This window comes from Siniperca chuatsi, linkage group LG6 (assembly GCF_020085105.1).
Source record: "Siniperca chuatsi isolate FFG_IHB_CAS linkage group LG6, ASM2008510v1, whole genome shotgun sequence".
Taxonomy (NCBI): domain Eukaryota; kingdom Metazoa; phylum Chordata; class Actinopteri; order Centrarchiformes; family Sinipercidae; genus Siniperca; species Siniperca chuatsi.
In genome coordinates, this window is record NC_058047.1 from 22,170,708 (window position 1) to 22,198,620 (window position 27,913).

General features: G+C 42.6%; 1 protein-coding gene and 1 long non-coding RNA gene across 2 annotated transcripts; one reads left to right on the top strand and one right to left on the bottom strand.

Moving 5' to 3' along the window:
• The first annotated feature begins 90 nt into the window (after window positions 1-90).
• On the top strand, window positions 91-5,541 carry LOC122878269. The gene is made up of 2 exons (XR_006378438.1): window positions 91-1,419; window positions 4,506-5,541. It is a non-coding gene; the product is annotated as an uncharacterized LOC122878269 (long non-coding RNA).
• LOC122878268 (leucine-rich repeat-containing protein 52-like) lies at window positions 4,371-27,913 on the bottom strand. The gene is made up of 2 exons (XM_044200847.1): window positions 26,432-27,913; window positions 4,371-13,261 (listed from the first exon to the last, which is right to left on the bottom strand). The coding sequence occupies exons 1-2, from the start codon at window positions 27,072-27,074 to the stop codon at window positions 12,924-12,926; spliced, it is 981 nt and encodes a 326-aa protein (XP_044056782.1). The 5' UTR covers window positions 27,075-27,913; the 3' UTR covers window positions 4,371-12,923.

Here is a 27,913-nt window from a genome sequence, read left to right on the forward strand (position 1 = left end):
ACTGGAAATGGGGAAACAGCTCTGTCCAAAGGTAACAAAATCTGCATATCTAAAGCTCACAAATTAACATGTTCTATCTCATTTGTTTAATCCATGCAAAAACCAAAGCGTAGCTAAAAACAACAATTTTTTAAAGGGGTTATGTGCTGGACTATTTCTTGACTGGGAACAGTTACCAGGCAACCAGCACCCATGGACAGAGCTAGGCTAGCTCTTTCCCCCTGTTTCCAGTCTTTATGCTAAGCTAAGCTAACCAGCAGCTAAGCTAACCTTCATATTACTGTAAAGAGAGAGTGGTATCAATCTTCTCATCTAACTCTTGGCAAGAGAGCAAATAAGTGTATCCCCAAAATGTCAAACTAATACTTCATTTACATTTCATTTACATTTGTGATTCATTATTAAAGTATTAGTTATAGCCTACCCTGCAGTGGCTGGCAACTTAGATACTGGCTCCACAGTTCATTCCCAAACCCTCAACTCACAGAGAGGATGTGCTGATGTCCACACTCAGACACGGGTGTGGGAATGATGATACCAGGATGCGTCAGATGGCAGGTTTCTTTAAATGTGCTAAATCAGATGAGCTTTGTTTGGATGTACTGTACCTTTTCATGCAGAGGCACTCATTTCAATCATGAAAATGTCTTCTCCATGATGAGCTGTTCTCCTCCACATCCAAGCCCTCTCCTTCATGATGAGACCCTCTGTTGTAGCTGTATCCATATCCAGGACTCACACACATACATATGCACACAAAACTCATTCAGACACACACACTGCCTCTCCTTACTCTCTCACACCCTTACACACACGTTCTGGTGCAAATCAGACAGAAAATAATACACTTTGTATTCATGGAGAGACCCACTTATTGATGACTTCGCTGTTTGTGTATGTCTTTGAAGAGTCTCATAGAATGTCAAAACAGTTTATCATGTTGATCTAAATTCCAAAAGGAGTTCAATTACTTGTCTCAGCTAATGTTTTAATTTGACACCTCAGTACAGCACCAGAATGAAAATTATGACACTTGACTAAGAGAAAAAGACAGAGCAGAGAGAGGAGGAGAGAAAGTAAAAGACATGATGAGACCTCATTAAGGCTACAACGAAGCAAGCGTGTACGCGTGCACGCTCGTGTGTGTAACACAGCGAACATGATCCAGTCATTTTTGTGTGTTTTTGTCTGCGTGTGTCTGCATCAGTGTGTGTGTGTGTCAGTGTGTGTCAGTGTGTGTGTCAGTCAGAGCAGATCTGGGAAGCCCCTGGGAGGGTTAAGTAGGGAAACAGCAGAGATTGAGGTGGGGAATTCTCATCAAAAATGTCCAAATCAGGAAAGGTGTCGACAAGAGCCACCCTGCAAGGGGACAGAGGGGAACAGAGGTGTTGGAGGGGTGTGTGTGTGTGTGTGTGTGTGGTTGTGGGGTGGTTCAGATGGAAGAAAGATGGGTCAAATGTCTGACATAAGGGTGGCAGCTGCAACGATGGTGGAGAGGAAGGTAAAATACAAAAGCAGGAGGAGGAATGGGAGTTACTTTGAGATTACTAAGGGGGTGTATTTGCGTAGATATACGTCAGGATGTAGGAGCTCCATCTCAGGGGTGAGGTCGTGTTGAGAGGGGTGAGGTGCTGGTGAAGGGGGGGAGGGTTCCTTGGGGGCAGTCCTGTGGTAATGAGCTGTTAGTCTCAGAGGAAGATGAGCTCTAATATAGGAACACTGAGCTGCTATTCTGAGGTTTAATCTGAGGCACAGCGGCTGGTTCACCTTCTCATGCTGCTCAGAACGGGTACACTCTCGTCCTTTGACAACCTGCTGAATGTGAAAGGGAAGGGAACATTGAGATGTTTGGGCTCGGGTTAGAGAATCCGATCTAGAAAACAAATCTAGAAAATGTTCCTGTTGTGTGTCAGATCTGAGCTCAGCCTGACACTGGAATGGATGCTGGCAGTCACTGTGACACAGTTTTGTCTGAGTGTGATGTGATTTTTATCTGTTTCCTTCACATCAGTTTGTTTCTCTGTTCTTCTCGCTTCTTAACTTATTGGTTATCTAAACAACCTCACAGGCACCACGCCAGTCCTTCCAGCCTCGCCGGTTTAAAAGTTCAGTCCTGGAGGGAGATTTGCCATCAGATGATTAGTCAGCAGGTCAGCAGGTCGAGGTCAGAAAGCCAAACGTCTGCTGGGGACATTTGTCTATCATTTTCAGTCGAGCTTGGAGCACAAACAGTACTGTTTTTTTCCGTCATGATTCACTTGTCGGTACATTCTGTAAGCCATTGTTCAATGGGGAGGTGAAATCATTTGCATAAAGGTCTTGTTTTACACTTCAATTTCATGGGGTTTTTTTGCCCATGGTTTGTTGCATGTTTGTGTAAGTATTTTCTTAAAACAAAACTGAAGCTTTTTTCAACCTCAAGCTAAAGTTAGAATCAAAATTCAAGGTAAAATTCATCTTAAAGGGGCATTCCACCAATTTTACCCGTTATGGGGAGCACTACTCTCTACACTGCTCTGGGAGGAGCTTTGGGATGTTGTGAAAATAATAACTTGATGATGTCATCAGGGTTATCTCAGCTTGGTCAGACTGTGAGTATTTTTAACAGAAATTGTGTGTTACAAACTGGGACTATAGAGTTTGCAAGACATGGGCATTTACAGGTAGGGAGGAAAAAATTCTATTGAACTGCACTATGGGATGTAGTGTTTTTGGAGCTCGACCCATACTATAGCAGCTAAAAGTCAGAATATCTTATCTTCTGCTTTGATTTTGATTATTCTTTGTTAAATACGCCTCTTGCGAGTGGAGGTGCAATACTAAATTGCTGGAATATCTTTTTAACGTTAAATAAAAATAAATAATCAAGTTAATTTAGTGGAATGTTGACCCACAAAATAAAATACAACTTATTCTTTGATTTAATTGGCAAAAATAAGACAATACTAATAATTTACATTTTACAACAATACCTTTATTTTCTTGAGTTTTAGGGATTGCAATGTCAGGACTGTTTAATGAATCCTTGTGTGGTAAACTTAGCCTACTAAGCCTACTACAGTTAGAATGATTGTGCCGGTTTCTTATGAGAGTCGTAATCATCCACTTAGCCAGTGGAGGGATTTTTTTGTTGCTGTTAATGCTGCTGCTGCTGCCCTAAATCGGTTGGATGAACATAATCAAAGGAATTTCCAAACAAGCCGAGATGGACAGCCACACTCTCAGTCAATTTCCTGTCTTTGCTTGAGCTTGGTAGCTGTAGTATAAAATACAAAATAAAGTCTTGATAAGGGACTATTAAGTATGCACACAGGATTTGCTCAAACCAAATCATTTTGCATTCTTACTATATTCTAATTCTTGTTACAAATGGTAAAAGGAGAGGAGTAAACTTTAGCCAATTGAAATGGTTCTTTGTCCTTGTTTTTCTGCCTCAGTGTGTCAGTGTGACCTGGTGACACACTGAGCTGTCAGGATCGATTGAGGCTCCTTGGAGCTGGCAGCAGAGACCGGGCCTGGCATTCTGGCATCGGCATGCCATGTCTGGTCTACCATCCCTCCTGAGAAAGCCCACAGCCACAGTGACGCATCGCTGACCAAGTGGGGCTGCAGCACACACCCCACGAACACTACTTTACCTACTTCACATTTGCACAAACACATGCATAAACACACATTTTGCACCATTAGCTGGGCTGCCATGCTGAACCTTCTCACCTACAGTATGCGCTGGATAAACTCTACTCCTGTGTGTCACTCTTTCTACCTCCCTCAGCTGTGTTTTTTTCCTCTCTCTACATTAAGTACCAAGTGAAGACGGCTCCACTGCGGTATCTGACCCATCCTGGCAGAGGTGAGGTTGGATAATAAAACCGCTGTTCCTGCCAAAAAGACGAGAGGAGATAAAGGGAGGGAGATAAAGCGAAGGAGAGCAAAAGACAAGACAAATAAGGAGAGAGAGGCAGAGTGGGTAAAAAAATAAAAGCAAACAGAAGAGAAAGAAACACTGGGGCCACGGAGGAGGCGGAAAGAATTGCAAAAGGGAATTAGAGAGGTTGTGAGATAGAAAAAGACACTAATAGACAAGAAAAGGGAAAGAAGTATTTTCGGGTTGACAAGGTTTGAGTAAGGTTGCAGGTGCAGCAGCATTATGTACCTCTCCTCTCTTTCCCTCCCACCCCTCCATTCCATCTTTGGTGCCAGGGCGTTGGTGCAGAGGCTAAATCAATCACTTCTCTGCCCTCCGTCCCTCCATCCACACATTGTGCTGACATAGTAGGTGTACTTTTTCACATCACTGTAGGACATGGAACTCAGAAAAGAGCCAAAGAAGACACATTTCAGAAAGAGTGAAACCACAGTCATTGGTTAAATATCACTATCATTTTAATAATAGTAAAAGATAGAATGTTACTTAATATAAGTTACTTCAGTTTTAAATAGCCAGAACCACGAGTCATACAGAAGCAAGTTCTGTGTAGATTCATACAATAATAGTCTGAGAGTGTGTGTGTGTGTGTGTGTGTGTGTGTGTGTGTGTGGAGTGTGCAGGAGTGCGTAGGAGTGTGTAAAGCCAAAGATGAGAGAGTAGAAAGAGGAGAGCTACTGTAAGTCAGACAACCAATTTAATTATAGGCCAGTGATTGATAACAGGCTGTGTGTGTGTGTGTAGGCCCTATATAATATCAGTCAGAGACCCTCAGGTGCATTGTTCTGTGTGGTGTTTGTTTTTGTTCATCTGTGTGAGTGCACATGGTGTGTTTCTATAGAAAGTGTCATGTTCATGTAATTATGAAACATTTGTCTGTAGCCCTGCTGTGACCTCTGACCTCTCTGTCTCTCTCTGCTAGTCACAATCTGGGCATGCTTGTTGTCACTTTTCACACCTGATAGAGTTTTTTTTTTTAAATGTCCTGAAACCTTTTAAACCACAGTGTAAAGCATGAATAAGAACTAAGACTATTGCTGGCTCATCTGCAGAATTGTTTAGCTATATATATAATTATATAAATACTATCTTCACTCAAGTTTGAATCATACTATGTTGACTTTTCTAGGATTGACATCTAGTCTGACAATTGTTATTTTCTCATTTTAGTACAGTTACATACTGACTGGTCTGTTTCACACACAGTCCACTCGGCTTCTGCTGAAAGAAATCCCTTTGTCGAGTAAAGGTCTTTGAAAGCTCCTCGTTAACTCTGAGCACTTTTTCTATTGTACAATGACCATTGTTAAGAGAAAATTCCAGTATTTATTCTCATGATTGTGGCCATTCTGACTCATGCTAACTTTGCGCCCACCAAGATACTGTTAGCTTGGTAGATCACCATGCAGTTAGCTACAAAAGTTGAGGAGCTACTTTCTGTGTTGACAAGCATTTGAATTGATTTATGTAAAATTCAAGTTTATTTGGAAAGCTTTAGGAGGTTCGCGCAGCTTGCGGCGATTTCTGTTGTTTTGCTGGAGTCACATTTCCTGAATCTCTACAACAGAGGTGGCGAGTGCAAAGTTAGTATGATACATTAGCCACTATGGCTACAATTATGAGAAGAAGACCCAAGTTGAAAAATACCAGAATTTCCATTTAAGCCTCACAACTAGCCTTCCTAGCATGGCCATCTATTGATTCTGTTGTCCTTGATGCTACAACCATCTAAGTGAGTCCCTGCTCTTCTCTTCTCAGGCTCCTCTTAGCCATTCAAGGGCAAGCAAGCAGAGGGAATCCTGCTGACAGCCACACTCTCCTCTGCTCTCACACAATGTCATCTACAGAAAGGCTTTTATGCTAGAAAGTGTGTGTGTGTATAAGCTCTCAAAGTGGGGTCACGCTGAAAGTGATGCATACATAGTTATTGAGTTTTGACTTTTCACCTCTCCTGCTTCTGTTTGAATATTCCACACGTGATTTTTACCTCATAAAATAAATGAGACGAGATTGTGATCTCTACTACAACTTTGTCCACTGCAGCCCTGCTGTTAATGGTGAGTACAGATGTAAAGGAGAATCTACTGACATGAACTGGTTCAAAAAGAAAGGATCCACAAAGAAGAAAATGCTCATCTTTACCCCTGGAAGGCTGTTTTGTGCTGTGTGTGTGTGTGTGTGTGTGTGTGTGTCTGCGTGTGCGATGATGGGATGTATTATTGACTTATTGCATTAGATGGTCTCTGTGCTTCATGCTCACGCTCTAACATTGCCCTCAGAGAAATAACGAGATCAGACTGAGCATACAAACTCAAGCACACACCCACAAACACACAATACTGGTTGTGTGAACACAAAATGTTTTGTCTCTAGCATTGCTGTTGAGCTTCTGGGGTTTTGTGTTCTTTTAGTATACATTTGCCATTTCTGTCTGTCTGCTATCCTTCCTGTTTTTCTTAGCGGGAAGCTCCAGAAGCTCCAAAGCTGTAAAATCCAGCAGGCAGAGTTTCAAGGGCTGTGTGAAGGATTAGAGCGTGCTCTTTGCCAGTGGAGTAGCTGAGCAGTTGGCAGCACAAGTGAAATGAAGGGATGGGGGCAGTGGAAAGAAAGAGGAAGTGGAAGGGTGGAGTGCTGTGAGCCAAGCAGGTGGGAGCAGAGTGTGAGGACAGATAAATAGGGGAAAGAAAAGTTGTCAGGCGAGAGAGGAGAGTGAATCATTCATATGTGCATTCACTGAAGTTGTCTGTGAGCCTTTGCTTCCTGCTCTAAGCCCCTGACCTATCCCACTGCCCACTGTTTGTGTATGTGTGTGTTTTTGTGGTGTGTGTGCAGAGGGTCAAATCTTTGAGTAATGTGGAGCTACACATTGTGTCCAATATACATTAAATGGATTTATAGAAGTGGGCATTGTCAGGCTCAAAGATGCTCGTTCAACAAGCTATGGTGGTACTGGGGTCTATGAGAGCGTTCAGTTTCTCTTAGTGTGTGAGAATCTCAGATTGCTCTTACCATCCTCACAGAGTGGAGGTTATCTGTGAAAGTGAGTCTCAACAGGCTACTGCAGAAAAATGCACACACACACACACACACACACACACACACACACCTACCCCTGCATACACACACACAGTAGGGACAGACTAAGTATCATTATCAACAGACACCATGTAAAAGCTATAATCCTTAAAGTCCAACTGAAATTAAATAGCATTTTTACAGTTCTACAGTATACAAATCTGCTATGTAAATCACTTGTCCTGTGTTCTGCTTTGAGAAAGAAAATCAGAAACCAAAAGAGAAATTTATATTTTATATTTTTTGGTTTCATGATGTTTTTAAGCTTGCTTGAGGTGTTTTTTGTCTTTTTCAAAAAGGAGTTAATGCGCTTAACGGAAAACAATAAGTTCTGACTTAGCGAACATTAAACTCACATGACTGATCAGCTGTTTCTGCTCCGAGAGAAGAAGAAAAAGAAGAAGAAGAAGAAGAAGAAGAAGAAGAAGAAGAAGCTGATTCTTGAAGACCTCTCTCCATTTTTCTCTCGTAGATGGCCAAGGCGACTGGTGTTGTTTCTTCTTCTTCTTTGAGGTTTATTGGCGGTTGACAAACAACTGGTTTTATTTCCGGTTTGCGACCTCATGCCATGCGTAATGTAGCCTATACAGCCAACTTCTGATGAAACTACGCTTTACTGCTAACGTCTCCTTCGTATCTAACAAACATGAACACACGTCTTGTCCTGCACCACAGCTTGTTGAACGAGCAACCAAACAAACATTCACAGGGGAAAAGCGCAATGCTAACGTCAGTTTGCGGGCTAGATGATATTATTTCTGACTACAAAAAGGGATAACTAAATGTGATTTCAGTTGGACTTTAAGATCTTAGTCCTGGTTGATTTGGCGACACTTGTGGTTACTGTGGTAACATCAATACTACAGAAAACACTCCTTGAATAGCTTCTCTGTCACAAATACAACACAAGAGCAACTGCTGTATCTGTTTACAGTACAGCCAAACAATCTCATGCTTTAATAAAGAAGTTGGTCAAAAATAATTGCAACCTTCACAATAAAAGCCACCCCATGTTTCACCAGTTGAATGCTTTTAATGTGAATTAGCAGCAGTAGGTATCAGTATTAGCAGTAACTTAAATACAGCTCTGACACGGCGTTAGGAGAGTGAACAGTAAACGGTGAGGCTGTTATCAGTAAATTTGCACTGGATTGCATGTATGCATTGTTTTCCTGTGAATCTCTTGTGCTTAGGTAGGCAGTGTGAGTGGTGGCCATTAACACTACTCTACACTACCATGTAGAGAGATAATTCAAAAACGGGGTCTGATTTAATTAAAAACTTAACAATTATAACTTCAAGCTGATGAACCGATAAGCCTACAAATACTATTAACACCCTGAATGAATGCATTCCAAGACTCATTATTAGCACTTATGTAAGAGTAAAGGAAGAGGAAGTGTTTTGAGACAGTTGAAAGATTTCCAGTATTTGTGGTATAAAACTTCTTACAATATTTAACTGAGTAGTTGTTTTATTCATGTAAGAATTCCTGTTCTATTGCAGCACAAGAATTCAAATCACTTTCTCAGTATTAACAATTAAAGTCTTAGAAAACTACTTTTCATCCATTCTTCATCCTTATGTTCTTTATTGCTTATGATTCATGATGTACAAAACTAAAGAAACGAGAAAGAAAAGACATAATATACTGTACATCAGCAGGTATATCAGAAATCCCATATTGGACGAACACACACACACACACACACACACACACACACATTCACTCACACACAAATACATACAGTGAGGACTGTTCGGTCTCTGCAGGTCTGTCGCCTTTGAGGACATCTGCATTCTGCAGCTCTAACTTCTGATCTCTAATCGGCAGGTTAATGATTTTTCCTCCTCTGCGTAATAATGTATGAACCAGACACACATACACACTCACACATAACCACACACACATACACACACACGTGTCAATAGATGACGACAGGAGGGGACAAGTTACAAAGCAGCCCCTCCCGCTTATTCATCACTCTCACTTACTCACATACGCCAGCCGCATCCAGAACATCGCCCTCGGCAATGATTTTCTGAGCAACAACACGTCGATTTCTTTGAACTCCTCAGCCTTTACACTTTTCTCCAGCGAGCACGAATAATAGCTGCAGTGACTCCTCTAAACAAAAATCCACACAAATTCACACCACATCTTACGCAAATGTCCCTTTCCACTGGCTAACATACAGTGTGTATCTCGTATACACTCTGAGTCCAGGCACTGTACATATCTCTCTATAGAACTTTTAGCCCCTTCACAGATGATTACACCCTCGAACACCTCTTACATGTGTGTGTGCACAAATACACACGTACACACACACAAAACACAAGCCCTCTTCTTCTTAGATCAGTGGTATTTTTACTCTGTCCTGTGTTCTGTCCTGTGACGAGTTAACACCAGGATTGCGCCCAGCAAACACACACACACACACACACTCCCCTGTCCTCTGACCTACTGCTGGTAAAGGACTGACATTTTATGTCTGCTAAACAGCTCTATATTTGTCGGCAGCATAAAACTAACGATAGCTGCTCGTTCCAAACGGGAAGCACTGTGGTTAAAGATAAGTTCAGGTATGTAGCTGTGAGGCCACGCTCTTGTAGGTCAGATGTCTTTTTATGAACGTGATGTAACATAAGAAGGATTGACACCAGCAATCTGCAGGTCATTTAAAAGCCTGTACGCCTCTAAGCTTCCCCTTGAACAAATGATCTGATAATGACAGCCTAAAGATTTAAATTATAGGCCCAGGTGTGTGTGTGTGTGTGTGTTTGCGTGTGTGTGCCTGCATTGTGTGAAAGCTGATGACAGTGTCATATTGAGGATGGAGGGGAGGATAAGAGGATGTAGTGATGCATGGTAAGAGAGACCAAAACTGGAGTGTTAATGTTCTCGGGCCCACGGCTCTGACTTTAGCTGTGCCCTTGAGATTTATTGTGCATGTGGGTGAGTCTGTGTGTGTGTGTGTGTGTGTGTGTGTGTGTGTGTGTGTGTGTGAGATAGAGAGAGAGCGAGAGAAAGAGAGAAAGAGTGAGATATTTTGTGTATGAAAGAAAATGTCGTTGTCACTCTTCTTTATCCACATAAAGATACACCGTCACCATCATAAACCAAGCCAGAAATAGCCATAAACACGCACGCATGTATGCACAAACACACTGACACACACACTCTGCTAAGACCTCTGGAGGGTTATCATTTACCCATGCCCATTCATCTGGGGCATTTGGAGCCACTCAGCTCAGAAAATGAATGAAAGCCTCACTATCAATCAGTCTTTCAATACAGCTGTTAAGTACATCAATCAGGATCCCGCTTCTGATGATGACCCCGCTCTTTCCCCACCCCACCTCTATCCAGAGTTTGTCGTTTATCATCTCTAACCGCCCATCCGTCCCGTGACGGACAGGGAGGAAGCGGAGCAGGATGGAGGAAGAATGGTTTGGATCAGTCTGGGCACATGAATCACTCGTCCATGCTACACACAGAGATGCTCTGTGATCGCTCTGCCCCACTTGAACACAAACACAGTCACGCATACATGAACACACACGCTACTACTACTACTCCACACTGACAGCTGATCTATAGACTGTGGCCTATATGTGCATAACTGTAACATGAGGTCAACCAAGCGAGGCTTCCAGTCACATAGTGTAGAGTCATCGTTAGCTATACGACTGACTCCATCACCCTGATGCTGTCTTCAAGTGCAGCTGCAATGAACCTGCTCCAGAAGACTGAATGAGAAACTACCGCAGTGTGGCTTGCAGCACAGGAAAGCATATACACACAGAAACATGAAGATGAACACATGTACAGTACACACAAGATATGATACAGTCACATAGTGTCGCTATAGGTAGACTTAGTTAAGTAAGTTAACACCAAGCTGAAAAGCAGCGTCACACTGCCCTCTCTGGTCTGTTTCATCAATACGTGTGTTTCCATCCACCTGCAAATTGAAAATGTGTATAGCAAAACCTGAGTGGAAATTTGAAAAAAAAAAAAATTGCAAAAAAAGAGAAAAGGTTGATATTGATAAAAACAAAATGTGATAGAGCAGTGGAAACAGACTTAGCGAATAAATCATGACGAACATGAAGCATGTGACTTAAAGCTTCTGCTCCACTGGAGAGAAAAACATCAGATCTGTGTGGAGGGATGAGGAGACTTTAATATTCCTCAAATTAATACCTCAAACAAACAGAAATGCCATATTTCCGTCACATTTTCCACACGGTTTTCCATCATTTCAGGTTTGAATGGCACTCTTAATTACATCAGCTCGTTATGCCCTCTTCTTCTGCAATGGTTTAATGGCATCTGAGTGGAGAATTAGCACCACCAACTATTTATCTCAATTAACCAACTCCTAATATTCACAGCGGTGCATTCGGTTAAAGTTTGCGCAACATTTGGATGGAAACTAGACTATTGATGGGTGTGGTCAGAAGTGTGCTCTGTTTCGCCAGTAACCACACCCAACAGTGATGTCACGTGTACTGACACAACCCAGAGTACACTTATACATCAATGAAGAAAGGTAAAAACCACTGGACAGCAAAAACAAGATTTTCAGGGAGGTGTTAAGTTGCTCTTTAAAGGTACTCTGTGGAGTTTTCTTGTCAACAAATAATTATATTTACATTCAGAATTTATGGCATAAATTAAGTTGTTTGTATCCTTGAGGCCTACAAACGTGTTGAATGCATTTTCTTCTTTGTAAAACATTTGTAAAACTGATTTTTTTTTTTTAAATGTTTTGAAACCTGCATTGCTTACATCCATGTTTGCTAACTATGTTTCTTAGTGAGTTACCGCTGCCGACTGTCAGAACAACAGCATGAAACCATCACCAGGAATATGGATCGTGTCACCGGTGTACTCATGTGTGTAGACAGAGCACGAGATACAAATAAAATGGGGACCCTCTTATCAAAACACTGCTTCATAGTGCCACTAGTGGTGAAAAACTCCACAGGGTACCTTTAAACTTCGAAACTCACATGTTAATCCCACCAGTAACTCACCAGTAGCAGGAGAACAAAATCTCCACTCTGTTAAGTTTATCTATCTGTGTTCCATTAATGTGAGTTGTAGACGTGGTTCATTCTTAGTTTTTACATTCAAATTATTTTAACATATCCCAAACTGTTTCTGTACGGATTCTGTCTATAGGAGACAACAGTGACTGTTCACTATTTCAAGTGAGATGCCTTAAGGCAGTCAGGAAAATCACATCTTCATACTGAAATCTACTAGTTTTCCCTTTTTATTGTAGCAGAGATAAGGCATCACTCTCTTTGTGACCCCCAATACCTTCTCATGTGTATTCATGTGCTGTGTGTTTGTGTGTGTGTGTGTGTGTGTGTGTGTGTGTGTGTGTTTGAATGTGTCACTCACATACCATATCTTGTTATAATCATCATTTACAGAATATTACTCAAGAGCACTTCACATAGTATGCAGGTACATCCGCCCACTCAGAGAAACCAGCAGCTACGTAGTATCTGTGCTGAGATGAGCAGTGTGTGTGTGTGTGTTTGTGTTGTTGTGTGTATGGGGGTTATTGCTCTCAATAATCTCAGAGGTCATTCTGTACTCCTGAAGTGAAGGCATAGTCATCCTTATTGCTGTCTCTGTCTGTCTCTCTTTCTTTCTCACAGACACACACACACTCACACACACACACACACACACACACACACACACACACTTTCTGTCCAATATGGTGAAGAGCATATTGCGATATCTAAATCTATAACAAAGAGAGACAGTCAGATCTTGGTTCTTTGTAGAGCCTTTGGTCTCACAGTCCCCTCATCACTTCTGGTTCTTCCTTTGTCTTTTTTCTCTCCTCCTGTTCTCATGTCATGCCTTCTCACATTGTTTCACATCAGCCTGTCACACCTGCATACTGGGCTTGCTCAGATCCCCGTTCCCCTGGTTCCCTCCTCCTCCTCCTCCACCTCCTCCGCCCATCCCTCCCCTATCCTCCTCGTCGTCGCTGTCCAGCTCCTCGCTCTTCCTTTTGCTGTAGCGCTCGTACAGCACCATGAGCACGCCCATCACCCAGGCCGACACCGTGCCGGCCGAGAAGATGACGAAGCCGATGGCAATGAAGAAGAGGTAGTCCCAGTAGCCCAGGCCTTGGTGGCAGTCTGCCCGCAGCTGCATGCCGACCTCCGCCAATCGCTGGCCTGCCAGCTCTGGGGGACTGTGGCAAACTGTCTGGCCCTCGTCTGGAGGAAAAGGAGAGAAAGAGTAAGGAAGGAAGAAGGAGAAAGAGAGGGTGGAGAAGTCAGGAGAGAAGAGATTAATGAGGAAAGATATAGTATAAAAGAGAGCAGTGGTAGAGAATAATCAGTATATATGAACAAAGGCCAGGACACACACACACACACACACACACACACACACAAACAGCAGTTAACAATGCAGTGATAACCTTTGTGATGAATGATCCCGAGAGACGCTAATACTAGGCTCTACTCCTCTGAATAATGTAGGTCTTTGGGGTCTCGGACATGGCAACATTATTATGCTGCGCACACACACACACACACGCTCACACACATGCACAGAAAGGTGACTAGACTTGACTGCAAGCCTCTGACACATCAACCCTCCCACCCCCTCACGCACATCCTTATACACTAACAAATCACTCTGCAGCTGCGGAGAGATAAGGAGATGAGTGTTTTCCCTGACTAAACATCTGCTGTTCATAATGAGGAATATGATAATCAGCCAGGATGACTTTTGACAACACAGGAAGGCAGAAACACTGGCACAACAAGCCTTTTGAATACTCTAAAATGTTTATTTATGGTGTTTGATGCTTCGCCACAGAGAGGTCAAAGGTCAGGCTCGGCTGCAGAACCCCTTCAGGATTCGGTGTCTTGTTCAAGAATGCTTCAGCAGTGCTTATCATGCCCTGCTGCATGTTTTCATTCTGCTCATCATGACTTTGCAGCATTAGCATATACAGTACCCTCACATATATTAATTAGTACGAATGTGGAGTGTTAAAAAGAGAAGAGAGGCTTGCTCTGTGTGTATCTAATGGTGTGATCAGAGATAAGAGGAGAGCAGGACACAGAGTGCTATGTTTTCTATCAGTTCATCTGACTTCATCTCTCGTTACGAGCGCCGCTAACTCCCATGCTCCTTTGCTCGCACCCTCCCTGCATGCTCAATTGCAAGAAAAAACAGCTGGAAACAAAGCTGAAAGAGAGACAGACAGGGGCACTGAAACAATTTGGTAATAAGAGAGAGAGACGACAACACTAAAAAAGAAAAATAGGAAGAAAGGCAAACAAATGCACAGACAGGAGGAACAATTTGGTAATATCTGCATGCACACACACACAAAGGAAGGGACAGGTGCAGTGAGTCTGACCTCAGAAGATGAGAGAGGAGAGAACTGTGTCTGGCTGTAGTCCTGCCCGCTGATGGATTATTGCTGTTAACAATGTTAATTAATCTGCACTCATCTACCATTAAAGCCAAAGGTCTGAACATGGGGATGAGTGATGGGGGAAGGATGGCGAGAATAGATCTATACTTCGACTACTTGCCAGGGCTTCGCGAAAGCAGCAGCAGTGTAAGAGGAAAGCAGGAGCTTGAAGTTGTGAAATGATGGCTTGTGAAACCAAAGACTACCAGTTTGGTATCTGTATATACAGCACACATAACACAAATTGACTTAAATCCTTCCAGACAAATTCTTAAGCGCTTTATTCTCGCTCCTAATATCCAGTGTAACCCCAAGCTAACCCCCCGAGACAGATTAGTCTGGTGATTAGATTACTCTGAATGTATGTCTGAAAGGGTTAAAAATGACTCATTCAACCAACCTGGTGTTTTAAAAAGGTTTTTTGACAAGCCTGCAGAGGAAAATGTCCACCACATATCTGCAGGGGTGTGATAAGGTTCTTGATCAATACTTAACGATCACCTCACCAGGGGGCTTTGTCTCAGACTTGAGGAGACACATCGTGCTGATGCTGTCTGCTGGATCAGTGTGCGTATGCATCTGTGTGTCTGTGTTGATGTGACAGCTTTCCCTGTCTGGGCAGAAATAGCAGGTGAGGCCAGAGGGTAATAAGTTACTGAGTTAGCAGGGAACAGTATGCAAGTCATTATGGTGATTAGTGATGTGCTAAGATTACTGTACAGTTATTCAGTAGCAACAGATAAACCGAGGATGAACCAGTTTCAACTGTCACTCAGTGGGAGGAAGGACACGCAGAGGCTTCCCCAAACTGTCATTTCATATTCTCCCTCTCCTTGTCTCCACTCACTTTCTCTTTCTGTCTTTCAGTGCACTTCCTCCAGTGAAAAAGCGAACAAAATATTATTCCATCTGAGGCTGATTGTGCAGGCTTTAAGGGCGCTTCACGGATCGTTCACTACCACTGGAAGAGCCTTATTTTGCTGAATGGTTCAAATGCATAATGGACATTGCCTCTTTTTAATCTCTGATCACAAAAAGATTTCTATGACGTCTAGTCTCATTTTTCTTCTATTCAAAGAAGGAAATATGGGAGGAAGTAAATATGCAATATTTTTTCTTGTGTATGCATGCAGTGAGGTTGCTGTCTATTACCTCTTACAATATAACATTCATAGCTGGATGCTGGAAGAGTGAGGTACAATCAGTGACTGTACAAACACACAACAGTGAACAGGTTCCTCAGGGTATTTGGATCTCATCTGTCCTCCTTCCTCTGTCAGTGTTTCCTGCACCTTGCAACAATTCAGACTTTGGCATGTTACTGCTGTCTGTTCTCCTCTCAAAGAAAAGCATGATGAAAGCCAAGACAAATCTCTAAAACAACATTTACCAGAATTTGGCAGGTGTAGTTTTACAAGTATTTTAAGCCAAGATAAAAATTATCTCAATCAATCGTTATTACTCTTCTTGTCATTGTTATCCTGGAGACAATTTCTCTGAAAGAAGACCCATTTGGGGCCTTCACCCACAGCTGGAATGTCCCAAACTGATCTTCTGGATTACTATTAAGGCCAATTAAACCCTATTTTATTGATCAGTATCACCTATGTCAAGCCTAATCCTTGTTTTAATCATCACCTCTCACTTTGCCTTTATCTCAGTGACATTTTGCAGCACAAGTGCTGTTGTTGGTTAAAAACTGCATTTAAAAGTGCATTAGAACTTTTAAATGACAATAAAAGGAAGCCATTACTGTAAAGGGAATCTGTGTGACTATGTAATTTTTGCTAAACAGCCTCTGCTGTGGCTACAAGTGATGATTATCAGTTAATAAGCAGTAGCACACGTGGAAAAGAGTCATAAAGTCAGTGAACTGACTCAGTATTTACCTAAAGTTTGCTAACATTAGCCACCATAAGCTACTGGTCATACCAGACCAAGTACAGCTGTGGCAGTTGAACCACTGAGTGTTTTGGATTGAGCAAAGGTGTGTTTGTAAGAGGAAGACTGTGATATTTCTTCTTTCAAAGGTTATCTCTTTAATACTATTCATCTGTCAAACACACTGTGTTATAATTGGACTGACTTAGGCTTTAGGCTGTACCAAGTTTAGGTTAAAAGTGAACTGTGCATGTGCAGCTGTAGTATGTGTGCCAACATAAATGTCAGATCAGAACTAAGCATTGGCAGATAATATATAAGGAATATACAGTAAATCAGGTATAAGCTTTCTTTGTCTACCAAACCCAAGGGAGCAAAAGGCCTCTGAATTTCACACAGCAAACCTCCTTAGCCACCAAACATTTGTGGCTGCATTTTAGAGAGAATTCATGACTGCCTCCTATAATCAGAGATAAGAGAAAATAATTTGACTATCACTGGAAAACACGGGAAAAGGTGGCAGGCAGGATGATTCACTCCGCCTTCAGTCTCACATCACCGTCTGTTTCTTTGTCACTCAGTATTTTCTCACTCATCCCATCTCTTAGGCTGGGAAACCACTCAGACATCATTCAGGCAGAAGGCCCTTGACATTTTCAGTGTTTTTCGCAGTTTTTAAAATCTTGTCTTCAATGATGTTTGCCTTAGCACTTTCATTGAAGGATGATAATACTCCTGTATCATAATATCTAAGGTCCAATATTTAAGGCATTCAAATTTCCTGCAGTTAATAATCTTGTTTAATTAAAGGCGCTGGTGTAATTGACTAAGTCCAGTTTTATTACTGTGTCTGAGCTAACAGGGCGGGGAAAACTTCCTCAGTAAGTTTTGTGTGGCTACTTATGAGGCACTTATTCAAAGATGCTATTTGATTTAAAAGCATGCAATGCTTTGAATGAAAATCCATCTTTAAAATGTTTTTAAAAGTGCCAAAACTTTTGAATTGAGAGTTTGGACAATGTCTAGGCCAGCACTGGAACAACTTGAGCTAAACTTTACCCTGATTTCAACCTTGCCTTGACACTTATCCCACTCATAAACTTCCTTTAAGTCTCTGCTTGTTGTCATAATATCATTCTGTAGATACCAATTTAGAAGTACCTCAGGAACTAAACCACGGGACATTTTCAGGTTAGAGAGTGTGTGTATGCATGCATTTGAGTAAGAAACTCAGAGAGCGGGTGATAGACAGAGAGATAGAGATGTGTGTGTCCTCTTTGTTCCCACAGTGTAGCTTGAATGTGCAGTCTAATTCCAGCAGTTTCAGTACAGTGGCTGCAGCCACTTTGTTGCATGCATGCTGCACTGCAGTTTCCATATTCCTCCACTTTAAACAAGCACTGGCTGGAAAATCCTGCAGCATAAGATGGATACAGGATGGTCCCCACTCTGCCCCCCTATGATGAGGTAGTCTGGTCTGAACATTAATCTTTGGCAATAAATTTCTTCTCTTGGCCTGCGCTTAGATACTGTCACACTGTAGTTGGACAAGATGTCACTGTCGTCTGGTCCCTCCTTTCTCCTCTGACAGCAGGGCAGGAAGCAGAGCATGGTGGTCACATTCTGTATCTGTCCTCACTGCACTAAGTCCCATCTTGTTTCTGCTGTGCATGGTATGATGTCACTGTGTAATAGTAATATTACCAGGGTTGTGGTCAGAGGTGTCAGTGTGACACTATGAGGGCCGTGTCATGAAGTATGCCACTGACCGGACACAAAGCCCTGTGTGACACACCACAAGCCAGGGGCTATAAGGACAGAAATAGTCCTGAAGGAAATAAACAGCAGTAAACAGAGGAATACACACACACTTTACTTACAGATACAGGGGGATACACAGACACACATACTGAAGATACAAGCACGCATACACACTCAAACATTACACACAAGCAGTGCTTTACAGAAAACGTGAATGGGGACCTTAATGTTTTTCTATTTTATTTAAAAGAGAATGCGCAAGTAAGCAATTCAGTGAGCACAAGTGTTTGTGTGCATACATTTGTAAGATCTGTGTGTGTGTGTGTGTGTGTGTGTGTGTGTGTGTGTGTGTGTGTGTGTGTGTGTGTGTGTGTGTGTGTGTGCGCGCGCGCGCGTGTGTGAGTTGCTCTATGAGTCGCTGCCTTCCACCGCAGCGGTGCGATAAGAGTCTCTGTGTCAAATCATCAGCTGGATGGTTTCCAAGCTCAGCACTGACACACTGACAGAGAGCAGGGCTCTCTCTACTGTAGGGGCCAGATGCTACTAAATAACATCACTGACTCTTTTATGAACTTCATTCTGTTTTCTTCCGAATCCTTCCGTCCTCTCCCTGGCACTCGACGCATAAAAGAGCAATGAGCAGTGGAATAACAATTATTTTTCAGGCTTTTCGGACTACAATGTGAATGCAAACACAGACACCGCAGACAAGCAGCTTATAATATAATATATGTAATTATGCCAATGCATATGGTAATCAGTATGGTTGTGGTCTCATATAGAGGGGAGAGTAGAAGCTGTAGACACAAGCATCCCCTCAATCGCAGGGAATTAACCAAAGCTTACTGTTAAATTTACAAGTTTCTCTGTCCCTACCTTCCTGTGCAGGTGCTCTGTAGCTGACCTTGACCTCTGACCTGCCTGTGGAAGCTGGCTACTGAAAATAGGATCTGAGGTATTATTTATGAATACATATGATCATAATGGGCATTGATGTAGGAAGTTGAGGTTACAACTGTAAGACCGACTTTAGCCCTGTGTGAAAAAACGCAGCCCTCTCATTCATTTGAATGGAGCCAGTCCAGCAACGAAGCAGGGCTCCCAACGCAGGTAGCTCCGGCAAAACAACTCATTATCGTCTGGTGAAAAAGTTGAACCAGGCGTCAACGGTGCTGCGTTGGTCAATCACATTAGGCTACTTTGTAACAAGAATGCACAATGTTTACCTTGTAATCGTTGCGACAAAAGATAAATTATTGCCGCAGTAAAATCCTGTCTCTCAGCATTATAAACACCCCCACCAACAGTGCCCCTTGTGTTATTTTAATGCAGGATTTTGGTCTGAACGCCTGCTTAAAAGTTTGGTTAAAAAGTGACATTTTTAGGCGCCCAGTTGTAACAGTTATGTGTTAAATGTCTATATTTCAGGTCCTAACAACATGTAGACCAACCCGTTCTCATTCGCAGGTTGTCAAATACTGTCGTTTTGTCACGCCCCTTGGCGTGATGCACAAGGTACCCTTTAGTGTCTGTAAGAGAAGCACTGGGCTTTCAATGAACTCCAATGTAAAACCATCCGTTTTCTTTTAATAGTATCCTCAACATTTCTCAACAAAAAACACATAAGTATCCTTGATAATTCAACAATACGATAGGTGATCTCAGTGGAAAATGCAGTATTTTAAGATAGTTTCTGCATTAAAATGTGTTTTGATAACATTTCTAGTGAGAAATATGCATTTTAGTCTCATAATCTTCGTTAAATGAATGTATATGATCCTTAGTTTTGTTAGTTATTACAAAGATTCTCTCAGGTCTCAGATTGTTGCTATGGTGGTTGCCATGGACGCTGCTACACGTACGTAGGGAATTGTTGGAGGGCTTGGTGTGTTTGACTCCTGCTTTGGGCTGTCTGCCGTCAGCGGGCTTCATTCCATTTCATTTTGCTGCCGGTCGGCCGTAACCTGAATCCAAACGCCACTATCTCTGTTGAGAAAAGGTTGCTCATTTAATTTAATACTTCCAAGAACATGTGGCTGAGAATATTTAATTATAAAATCAGCTTTCTTAAGAAGGGGTTATCAAACTGGACCTTACATTTCACATCCCTCATTTATCATCAGATAAACAGATTCTGATTGAATGGGCTATGTCATGCTGACATAAAATCCCAAAACCAAGAATCATAAAGATACAAAAACTCTCCAGGGTTGTGCAAAAAGTAGCTTATGCAAGCCTCAGTATATGATGACCTGTGAATGAGAACAAGTTGGTCTTTTCAGCTATAACCCAAGCACTTCAGGCCCTCCTCCAAGCCTGTAGTAATGCCCCAGATTGTCAGCAGTATTGTACAATCTCTGAAGGTGACTTATTTCGGTCACAAGTTCCACTAAAGAAAAAACAAACAAACAAAAAGCTTCATTTTATATATTGGCGCTAAACCAGATAAATCATTGGAAAGGTCGCGACCTGGAGAGTAAGATGTGTCAGTATGAAGATTCTTCATGGTTCCTGCTTTGAGATACTGACCTTTGAAGCTTGACCTTGGTGCATGTTTGAAGGCTTATAATCCAGCAACAAAAGAAGCAACAGACATGGGACCAGGTGTTATGGAGAGCTCTTGACTTCAAATAAGATACATTTCATTGATCCCACACTGGGGAAATTCGCTTGTTACAGCAGCTCAAGATTCAACATGTACAGGAAAAGGTTAATAGATAAAAAAATACACAATCGCTTGGGATTGCTACATCTATCACCACTGCCTTCTTCTGCTGTTTGATGGCTCGGATCCATTTATTTATTGTGCAATTAATTCTATTTATATTTATACTGTACAACTATAAATATTATATATATATATATATAATAAATATATATGAAGGACAGTTGTACATTATTAATATAGATATAATTAATTTGCACAGGATAATAAATAAATATGGTTAAAATTTATTTTCACCCATTTAACAATTAGATATTTAAAATCTGATTACACAAATGTGTTTACCATCCCAGTGTACTCTCAATTTAGTATTTACAACTTCAAATCCTTTGAAAAACACTAATATTTCCTAAAAACTACAATTCCCAAGAATTGTCATGCAGCTTGATACAAATCAGCACCACAGTTGTAGTTCTTCCGGTTTGAAAAGTAGTGTTGTAAATACGATCATAAAAAGATATATATACTAAATATATCAAATATCTACTACAGCCAAACAAGTAATTACACTTCTAGATAATCTATGATATTTTAGCCGAAACAGGAGTCAAACACTCCATAGTTTACAGCTTCCGCATTACGTCAACAACTGACACTTAAAACAGCCAATGGGAAGAGAAAAAAGTTTTCCCCCGGATCAGGGAGTATTTCATGCCACAAACGCCTATGTAAAAAACCTATGTGGGACACTATATCTGGCTGATTGTGACTGTAAATTCATTGTACAATAAACAGCCTACTTTATTAAGTAATTTAAACATTTTCCACCAGACTTCAGGTCTATTTCTTTTTTGTGTGTTTTCATTTGTATTCTATGGATTTTGACACATATTGTTTGTCTCATTTTAAAGATAATTTTGATGTGATTATTGTCTCAGGTGTTTAAGGCTTGGCTCCCCTTTTGATTAGCGGTTACAGCCTGTGGTTTTGGTATAAAGATATTGTTGTTTCATGTTGTGAATTTGATACCTGACTAAGGTCCATGACCGAAATGTGATAAACTCAGTGCTGACAGTGTCCGGGAATTCAACCTTCTCTTTGATACGATTTCATATTTCACCTGTCTACCAGGTGCATTAGACAACATTTAGTTTAAAATATAGACATTAAAATGAAATGTCGAAACGACGGTTATACAGAATTAGGTGGACATATTAAAAACCTTTAATCAAATTTTAAAGGCGACTGCTTACTGGAAGCCTGTGATATAAGATGAAAGACTTTTTGGGCCCCTCCTCTCACATAGGATGTGAGCATAGCTCAAGTATCTCACCGTTTAGCCAGCTAAACACATCATACTGGGGTTGGCTAAGACTAAGAATAGCTGACCTTTTCTACATCACATCCACTAGGGCTGAATACGCCTTCTCACTCCTCTCCTCTCAAATATGGCATTAGTCAGATTACCACCATCCTCCTTTCCATCATTTCTCCATATGATCCCTTCTTCCTCTGGCAGAGAGAATGAAGGTCAGTTAGCAACAGCTCTCTCTCCTCTTCTCTCTATTGCTCCTCTTATCACCTCCCACTTTTCATTCCCACTTTGGCACGTTAGCATTTAATTCTCCCTTCATGTCTCCCCTTCAGCCTTTATCACTTCCATTTCCCTCTTCTTCTTCTACGTCCTTCCACTTCTCTCAATTTAGCTCTGTCATCTTCGTACTCTCCCCTCTCTTTTCTAATTTTTATTGTCTTGGCACAAATATTGGTTTGGACGCAAACACAAACACACTCCCGAGTCAGGCACACAAACTCACACACCTGAGCTACCTCCCCTCTGTGCCTCAGGTGATCACATCACAAACACACCCACACGAGCATCACATCAATCTTGGTTTCAAGCTCACGCTGCGAAATGCACATAGAGACATAAAAATATATACAGGCCACACAACACAAGTAGGCCAGTTGAATTCGATATGCTTCTCCACACCAGATGGGTCTGAGGAATCATTCCAGCTGATAAATAATGTATTGTCTACCTGTATTAAATTGAATCAATGCCTCCTTGTCATAATAAATGTTTTAATGGATGGATTGACAGATCTGGGGCACATACGATTGGTAACTCCTTTATAGCATGTTTTTTTCTGTTGCCTCTCTGTAGTTCTCTTTTGCAAAGTCCGTCTTAATCTTAATCGTTTGCCCAATTTTTCAACCCTTTCCGTCTTGTCTATGACTGCCTGTCTTTTTGTTGTCTATTCTTTGTCATGCTATTCCAGTCGGTCTCTCCTCTCACGTCATTTCTCAAGTAATCGAAGATTCACTTTCATTAAAGATAAATCAAACTGGTGCAAAAAATCTGACTTCTTTCTCTCATTCTTTCTTTCTCTGAACCCGCAGACCTCTGTTTCTCTTTTGTCTTTTTATGAATATTTAACTCTTGCCCCGTGCATGGCCCTCTGCCTTGGCTCTTTGCCTCGGGTCTGTGAGCTGTCCAGGACACAGACGGCCAGAAATACTTTCCCAAACACTGGAGCCATAACACCACCGACTCTGCCAGCCCAAGACAAGCCACTTAAATTCTGTGTATTTATCCGAGGCACTTGTCAAAGTTGACCTACGGTGAGTACAGCAGGACGTTCAATAAGCTCAAATTCCATTACGACAAGAGAGGAAATGTAGGTATATAACCTGAGTATGGAGAGTTGAAGACATTTAGGTGTTTAGGACAGGAAAGTCACAGTGTTTGGAGCACATAGGACAGCAGTCAGTACAAAGCTGTTAGAAGACATACAACTGACGTGACCCATCTTTTAGAAGTGATTTTGGCTATTTGAGTGCAAAACTTCACAACAAGCTCAAAATCTCACATGTCTGACATATTATGGCCTTGCAAAGTTGATATAGTTAGCAAACTATTGCCTGCCTTTTTTCTCTTTCCTTTAATTTTCTTTAGTTATTTTTATAACTTAACTGTTTCACAATGATATTTGATAATGACCTTCCATTTCTTGTAATATAATTTGTCTTACTACAAAAAGTGTTTACATTATTTAGTTATTCCACTGTAGGTCAGGGGGATGTTGCACATAGCAGGGCCAGTCCAGGACGAAACGTACCACCCGCACACCAAGAGGCACTGACCTCCACCATCTCACACACAACGTACTGAATGTCATACAGAATATTTTGTCTTCTCGCTATTTTCTTTCCTTTTCTTGTATTTGCTAGGAAACATATCCACTTTGTCTTTGTAACACTTTCCTGTCTCACTTTCTCCCTCTTGTTGTCTCTCTTTCTGATGGACAGACACAAATTAAATGCACCAGCCAACCTTGCCACTTTCCTGAAGCCATGCTTTGACTTTGGTAGCTGCCAGAGTCAAGTCATGTCAACCTTTCTCAGTAACACATGCCTGACAAAGACGCAAAGACAAACACAAACTGGGTGACTTACTTAAACACAGGCAAACACAAGAAAATGCTAGCATAAGACATAAAAACTGAAATGGAAACAGAAAGTGAATAGAAACTAACAATCGGGCACGAACACAAAATTTTTCTACCAATAATCGACACAATCAGCAGCATTATCAAAGGGTACTAGATGAATTAGTACATGAAGACGTTGCACACAGACACACGCACACTTGCATGCACCTGATTCATATTCACACTGAGAGGTAGCGACAGCTGGAATCTCTGTAAATTAGACTCCTGCAGTCAGATCGGAGGGCATTCATAACCACGGAAACACACTACATGCTCTCTCACACACACACACACACACACACACACACACGTTCACTTGACCCCATTCACTCTGTTAAAGTGGTTACTGCAAGTGTTAATGAGTGCCATATCGATACACGATTTGAGTGTGTGTTCTTGAGGGCGCATAGTAGTTTGGTCACTTTTCTGACTTTTTAAGCATAGTGTGATGTGAATTATAGTTGTAATTTTATGGTTATTAGTTGGGATTTTAACCACTATAGGTGTGTGTGTGTGTGTTGAAAACACAATAGCCTGGCCGTGGGTGTGTTGTGTTGTGTCACTTACGACTTAAAAGCCCTTCTCTTAGAATGTTTGTTCTGATTTTTTGGTAGAAATGTGTTTGTGTGAGGACTGGGCTTTTGGTGGGAGAAATAGCAGAGCAGAGTGCGTACAGTAAGTATGTGTGAGTGTGTGTGTGTGAGTGTGTGTGTGTGTGTGCGTGTGTGTGCGTGTGTGTGCGTGAGTATGTGTGTGTGTGTGTGTGTGCCAGTTTTTGAGCATACTTCAGTGCGGTGTGAAAGTGAAGGTGGATAACAACTTCAACTTCAAGTGGCCTTCATCTCAAGCTCCTTGTCCCTTAATCTCCTTCCTGTTTCCCACATGTCCTGGCCTTAGGGGCTCCCCTAACCTCCAGATCACACACTGACTCACACACACTTAAGTGGAGTGAGTCACTTGCATGCACACAAGTACACGCTGTCCTTAATGGGAGCAAAGGAGTCCAGCTTTTTTGAGCACCATCATTAACCATCTGGATTGAAGAGTCAAAGCACAGCCCTGTGCACGCTGTGTTTTTGTGTGTGCAGACGGGAGGGGCTAGCCAGAAAAAGAAACAGGTACAAAAGGACACACTCATCTCCTCAGCATTATCTATGCCTTCAGGACCCAGAAAGACAATGCAGTAAGATCAATGGGATGTACACTGACAGCTATTATTAGCAAGGCGACATTGTTACAAGGCCTAACCTAGTTCACCTGCTTAGAACTAAGCTCAATTAACATTTACGAGCAGAGATCATCTGTGCTTGCCCTCGCTGAGAAGGTTGCGAGGCCCATTGTTGGCAATTTCTTGGGTCCCTCTAATTCAATCCCCGGCTATTTAAGGAATGGGCAGCTAAGGTGGCTGTTGCTCTCCAAGTAACTGTAACACAAATCTGCTGATTTGTTTGGGTAAACTTGAGACATTATTGAGACGTGAAGGGCAGTTTGAGGGGATCATATTGCAGAGAGGAGCAGGGGAACGAAATCTTCAGATTGCTCTGACTCTGAGGTCAAACCATTAGCTCTGGTGTGTGTGCGTATGTGTGTGTGCCTCAGAGCAAAAGAGAGAGAGAGATTCTGCATCTGCGCACATGGAAGTGTGCGTGTGCTTACATATCCACAAAATAAGGGGAGAGCAATAGTGCAATAAGTGGCCCACCATCAGGGACTAAATTGACCAAGCACCCACAATCAAATGATCTAAATGAGCTGATCTGACAATAACAAATGATAAGACCTTGGGGCGTCTTTGGCTCATAGTTTTAGCAGAGGAATAGTTTGTTTACTTGCCAGGAAACTAGCCAGAAAGAGGATCTCGCTTCCAGAGCCAAACAAACAAGAAACCACCTGCAAGAGGTCTGACTGCTGCCACCTGACCAGGACCATGGCATGGCTTATAGACCTAATTTTGGCAAAGGATGCATGCAGGATATGTTTTTTTGTTTTCATTATCATTCTGGGCTGCCACTGAACAAGTCTTTAATGGTAATTTAAAAAGTAAATCATCCTTTTTTGACAGTTTAGATCACCCTAAATGTTCCTGTGTGTGTGTGTGTGTTGGGAAAGAAAACTATGTGCTGAACATTTTTCAAACTCCATCCGTCCTCACCTTGGAACTTGAAGCCCTCTATCTGCACCCAGAGGCAGAGGTCCTCCGTGTCACAGTCGCAACTCCAGGGGTTGCCGCTGAGCCCCAGAGACCGCAGAGCAGGCAGGGCGATCAGGCTGCTGATGTTGAGGGCCGTCAGGTTGTTGCGGCTCACATCCAGCACCTGCAGAGCCATATTCTCCGAGAAGGCATCCGGGTGGATCTCTCCCAGCCTCGGGTTATCTGTCAGCCGGAGCATCACCAGAGACGCCAGGGGCCCGAAAGTCCGGTCCTCGATCTGCAGCAGGGTGTTGAACGACAAGTCCAGGTAGGCGAGTTTTCGCAAATTCCCGAAGGTGGACTCGGAGATCTCGGTCAGAGAGTTGTTGCTGCAGTCCAGATAGACCAGATCGGACAGGTAGTTGAGCTGCAGCGCCGGAAGGTCCCCGATGCGATTGTTGGAGATGATGAGCTGCCGGGTTGCCAGGGGCAGGTCATTGGGGAACAGGGTGAGCTCCTGCCCGGCGCACTGGACCACCAGCTGGTCGTCGCACACGCATCTGTCTGGGCAGCCGGCTGTGAGAGCCGGGGAAGGGGTCACCCCCATCACGAAGATAAAGAGGAAGAGGAGCCGGAGAGCGCTGGGCTCGGGCAACAGACGCATGACGAGGCCGCCCAGAGCGTCATGAACTCGGGCTGAGCTGGACCAGGACTCCCCGGCGCTCTCCGGGCATCCTGCATGGGTCTGAGGAGCTGTGAGAGAGGCGAGATGGCTGCTCTGAGTGTCTGGCTGTCGCTGCCTGAAAGCCTGGCTGCTGTTTATATCCAGCCTCTCTTTTTCTCTCTCAGAAAGACTATCGGTCAATCACTCACACGCACTCTGGCGCGCCACGCACGTCGCCACGAGACATCATTTCAGAAGGTGACCGAGAGACGCTTATCGCTCTGTGGGTGAGAATCGCGCAGCTTACCGGACTTTGTCCCGCCTGAGAAAACCACAGAACCACTGAATGTTGTGGATCACCCCCTCGGTGACTCATCTTTGTGAATTAGTTCGCCAGCAGAGCGCTTTGTTTATTTACTTTCCAAACAAATGCCATGACTTGCGCAAAATTCCTGAATCCTGGATGTAGACTCCCCGGAATAGTCTCCGCTGAAACGCACCCCTCTCACATACGTCCTTCGCTGTGTTTGTCTGAGTGTGTGTGGGTCTGTCGCACGCCACTGTTCAACAGACAAGTCGGTTTTTCTCAGGAGCGCAATGGAAAGTGCGCCCTTCCACTGCGCTCAGACAGCTCTGTGTGACAGTGGCTCTCTGCTGCGCTGTAGTGATACTCTCTGCGCTCCCTCCCTCCCCGTCACTACATCCGCACACACTGCAGCTCAGCACACACAGAAGTACCGTTTGTGTTGTGGGTGAGCTGGCAATGCTGTGACCTACAATGGTGACGTCACCAGGTGTTGCTCTCTTGAGAAAACCAGACGTCCAGAGTACAGACCGCC

Bases quoted from the DNA above. Each gene is read 5' to 3' on its own strand.
- LOC122878268 (XM_044200847.1), bottom strand. From the start codon at position 27,074: ATGCGTCTGTTGCCCGAGCCCAGCGCTCTCCGGCTCCTCTTCCTCTTT. The intron at 13,262-26,431 runs GTGAGGACGGAT...CTTTTCCTCCAG, and splicing joins AGAGGGCTTCAAGTTCCAAG to ACGAGGGCCAGACAGTTTGC.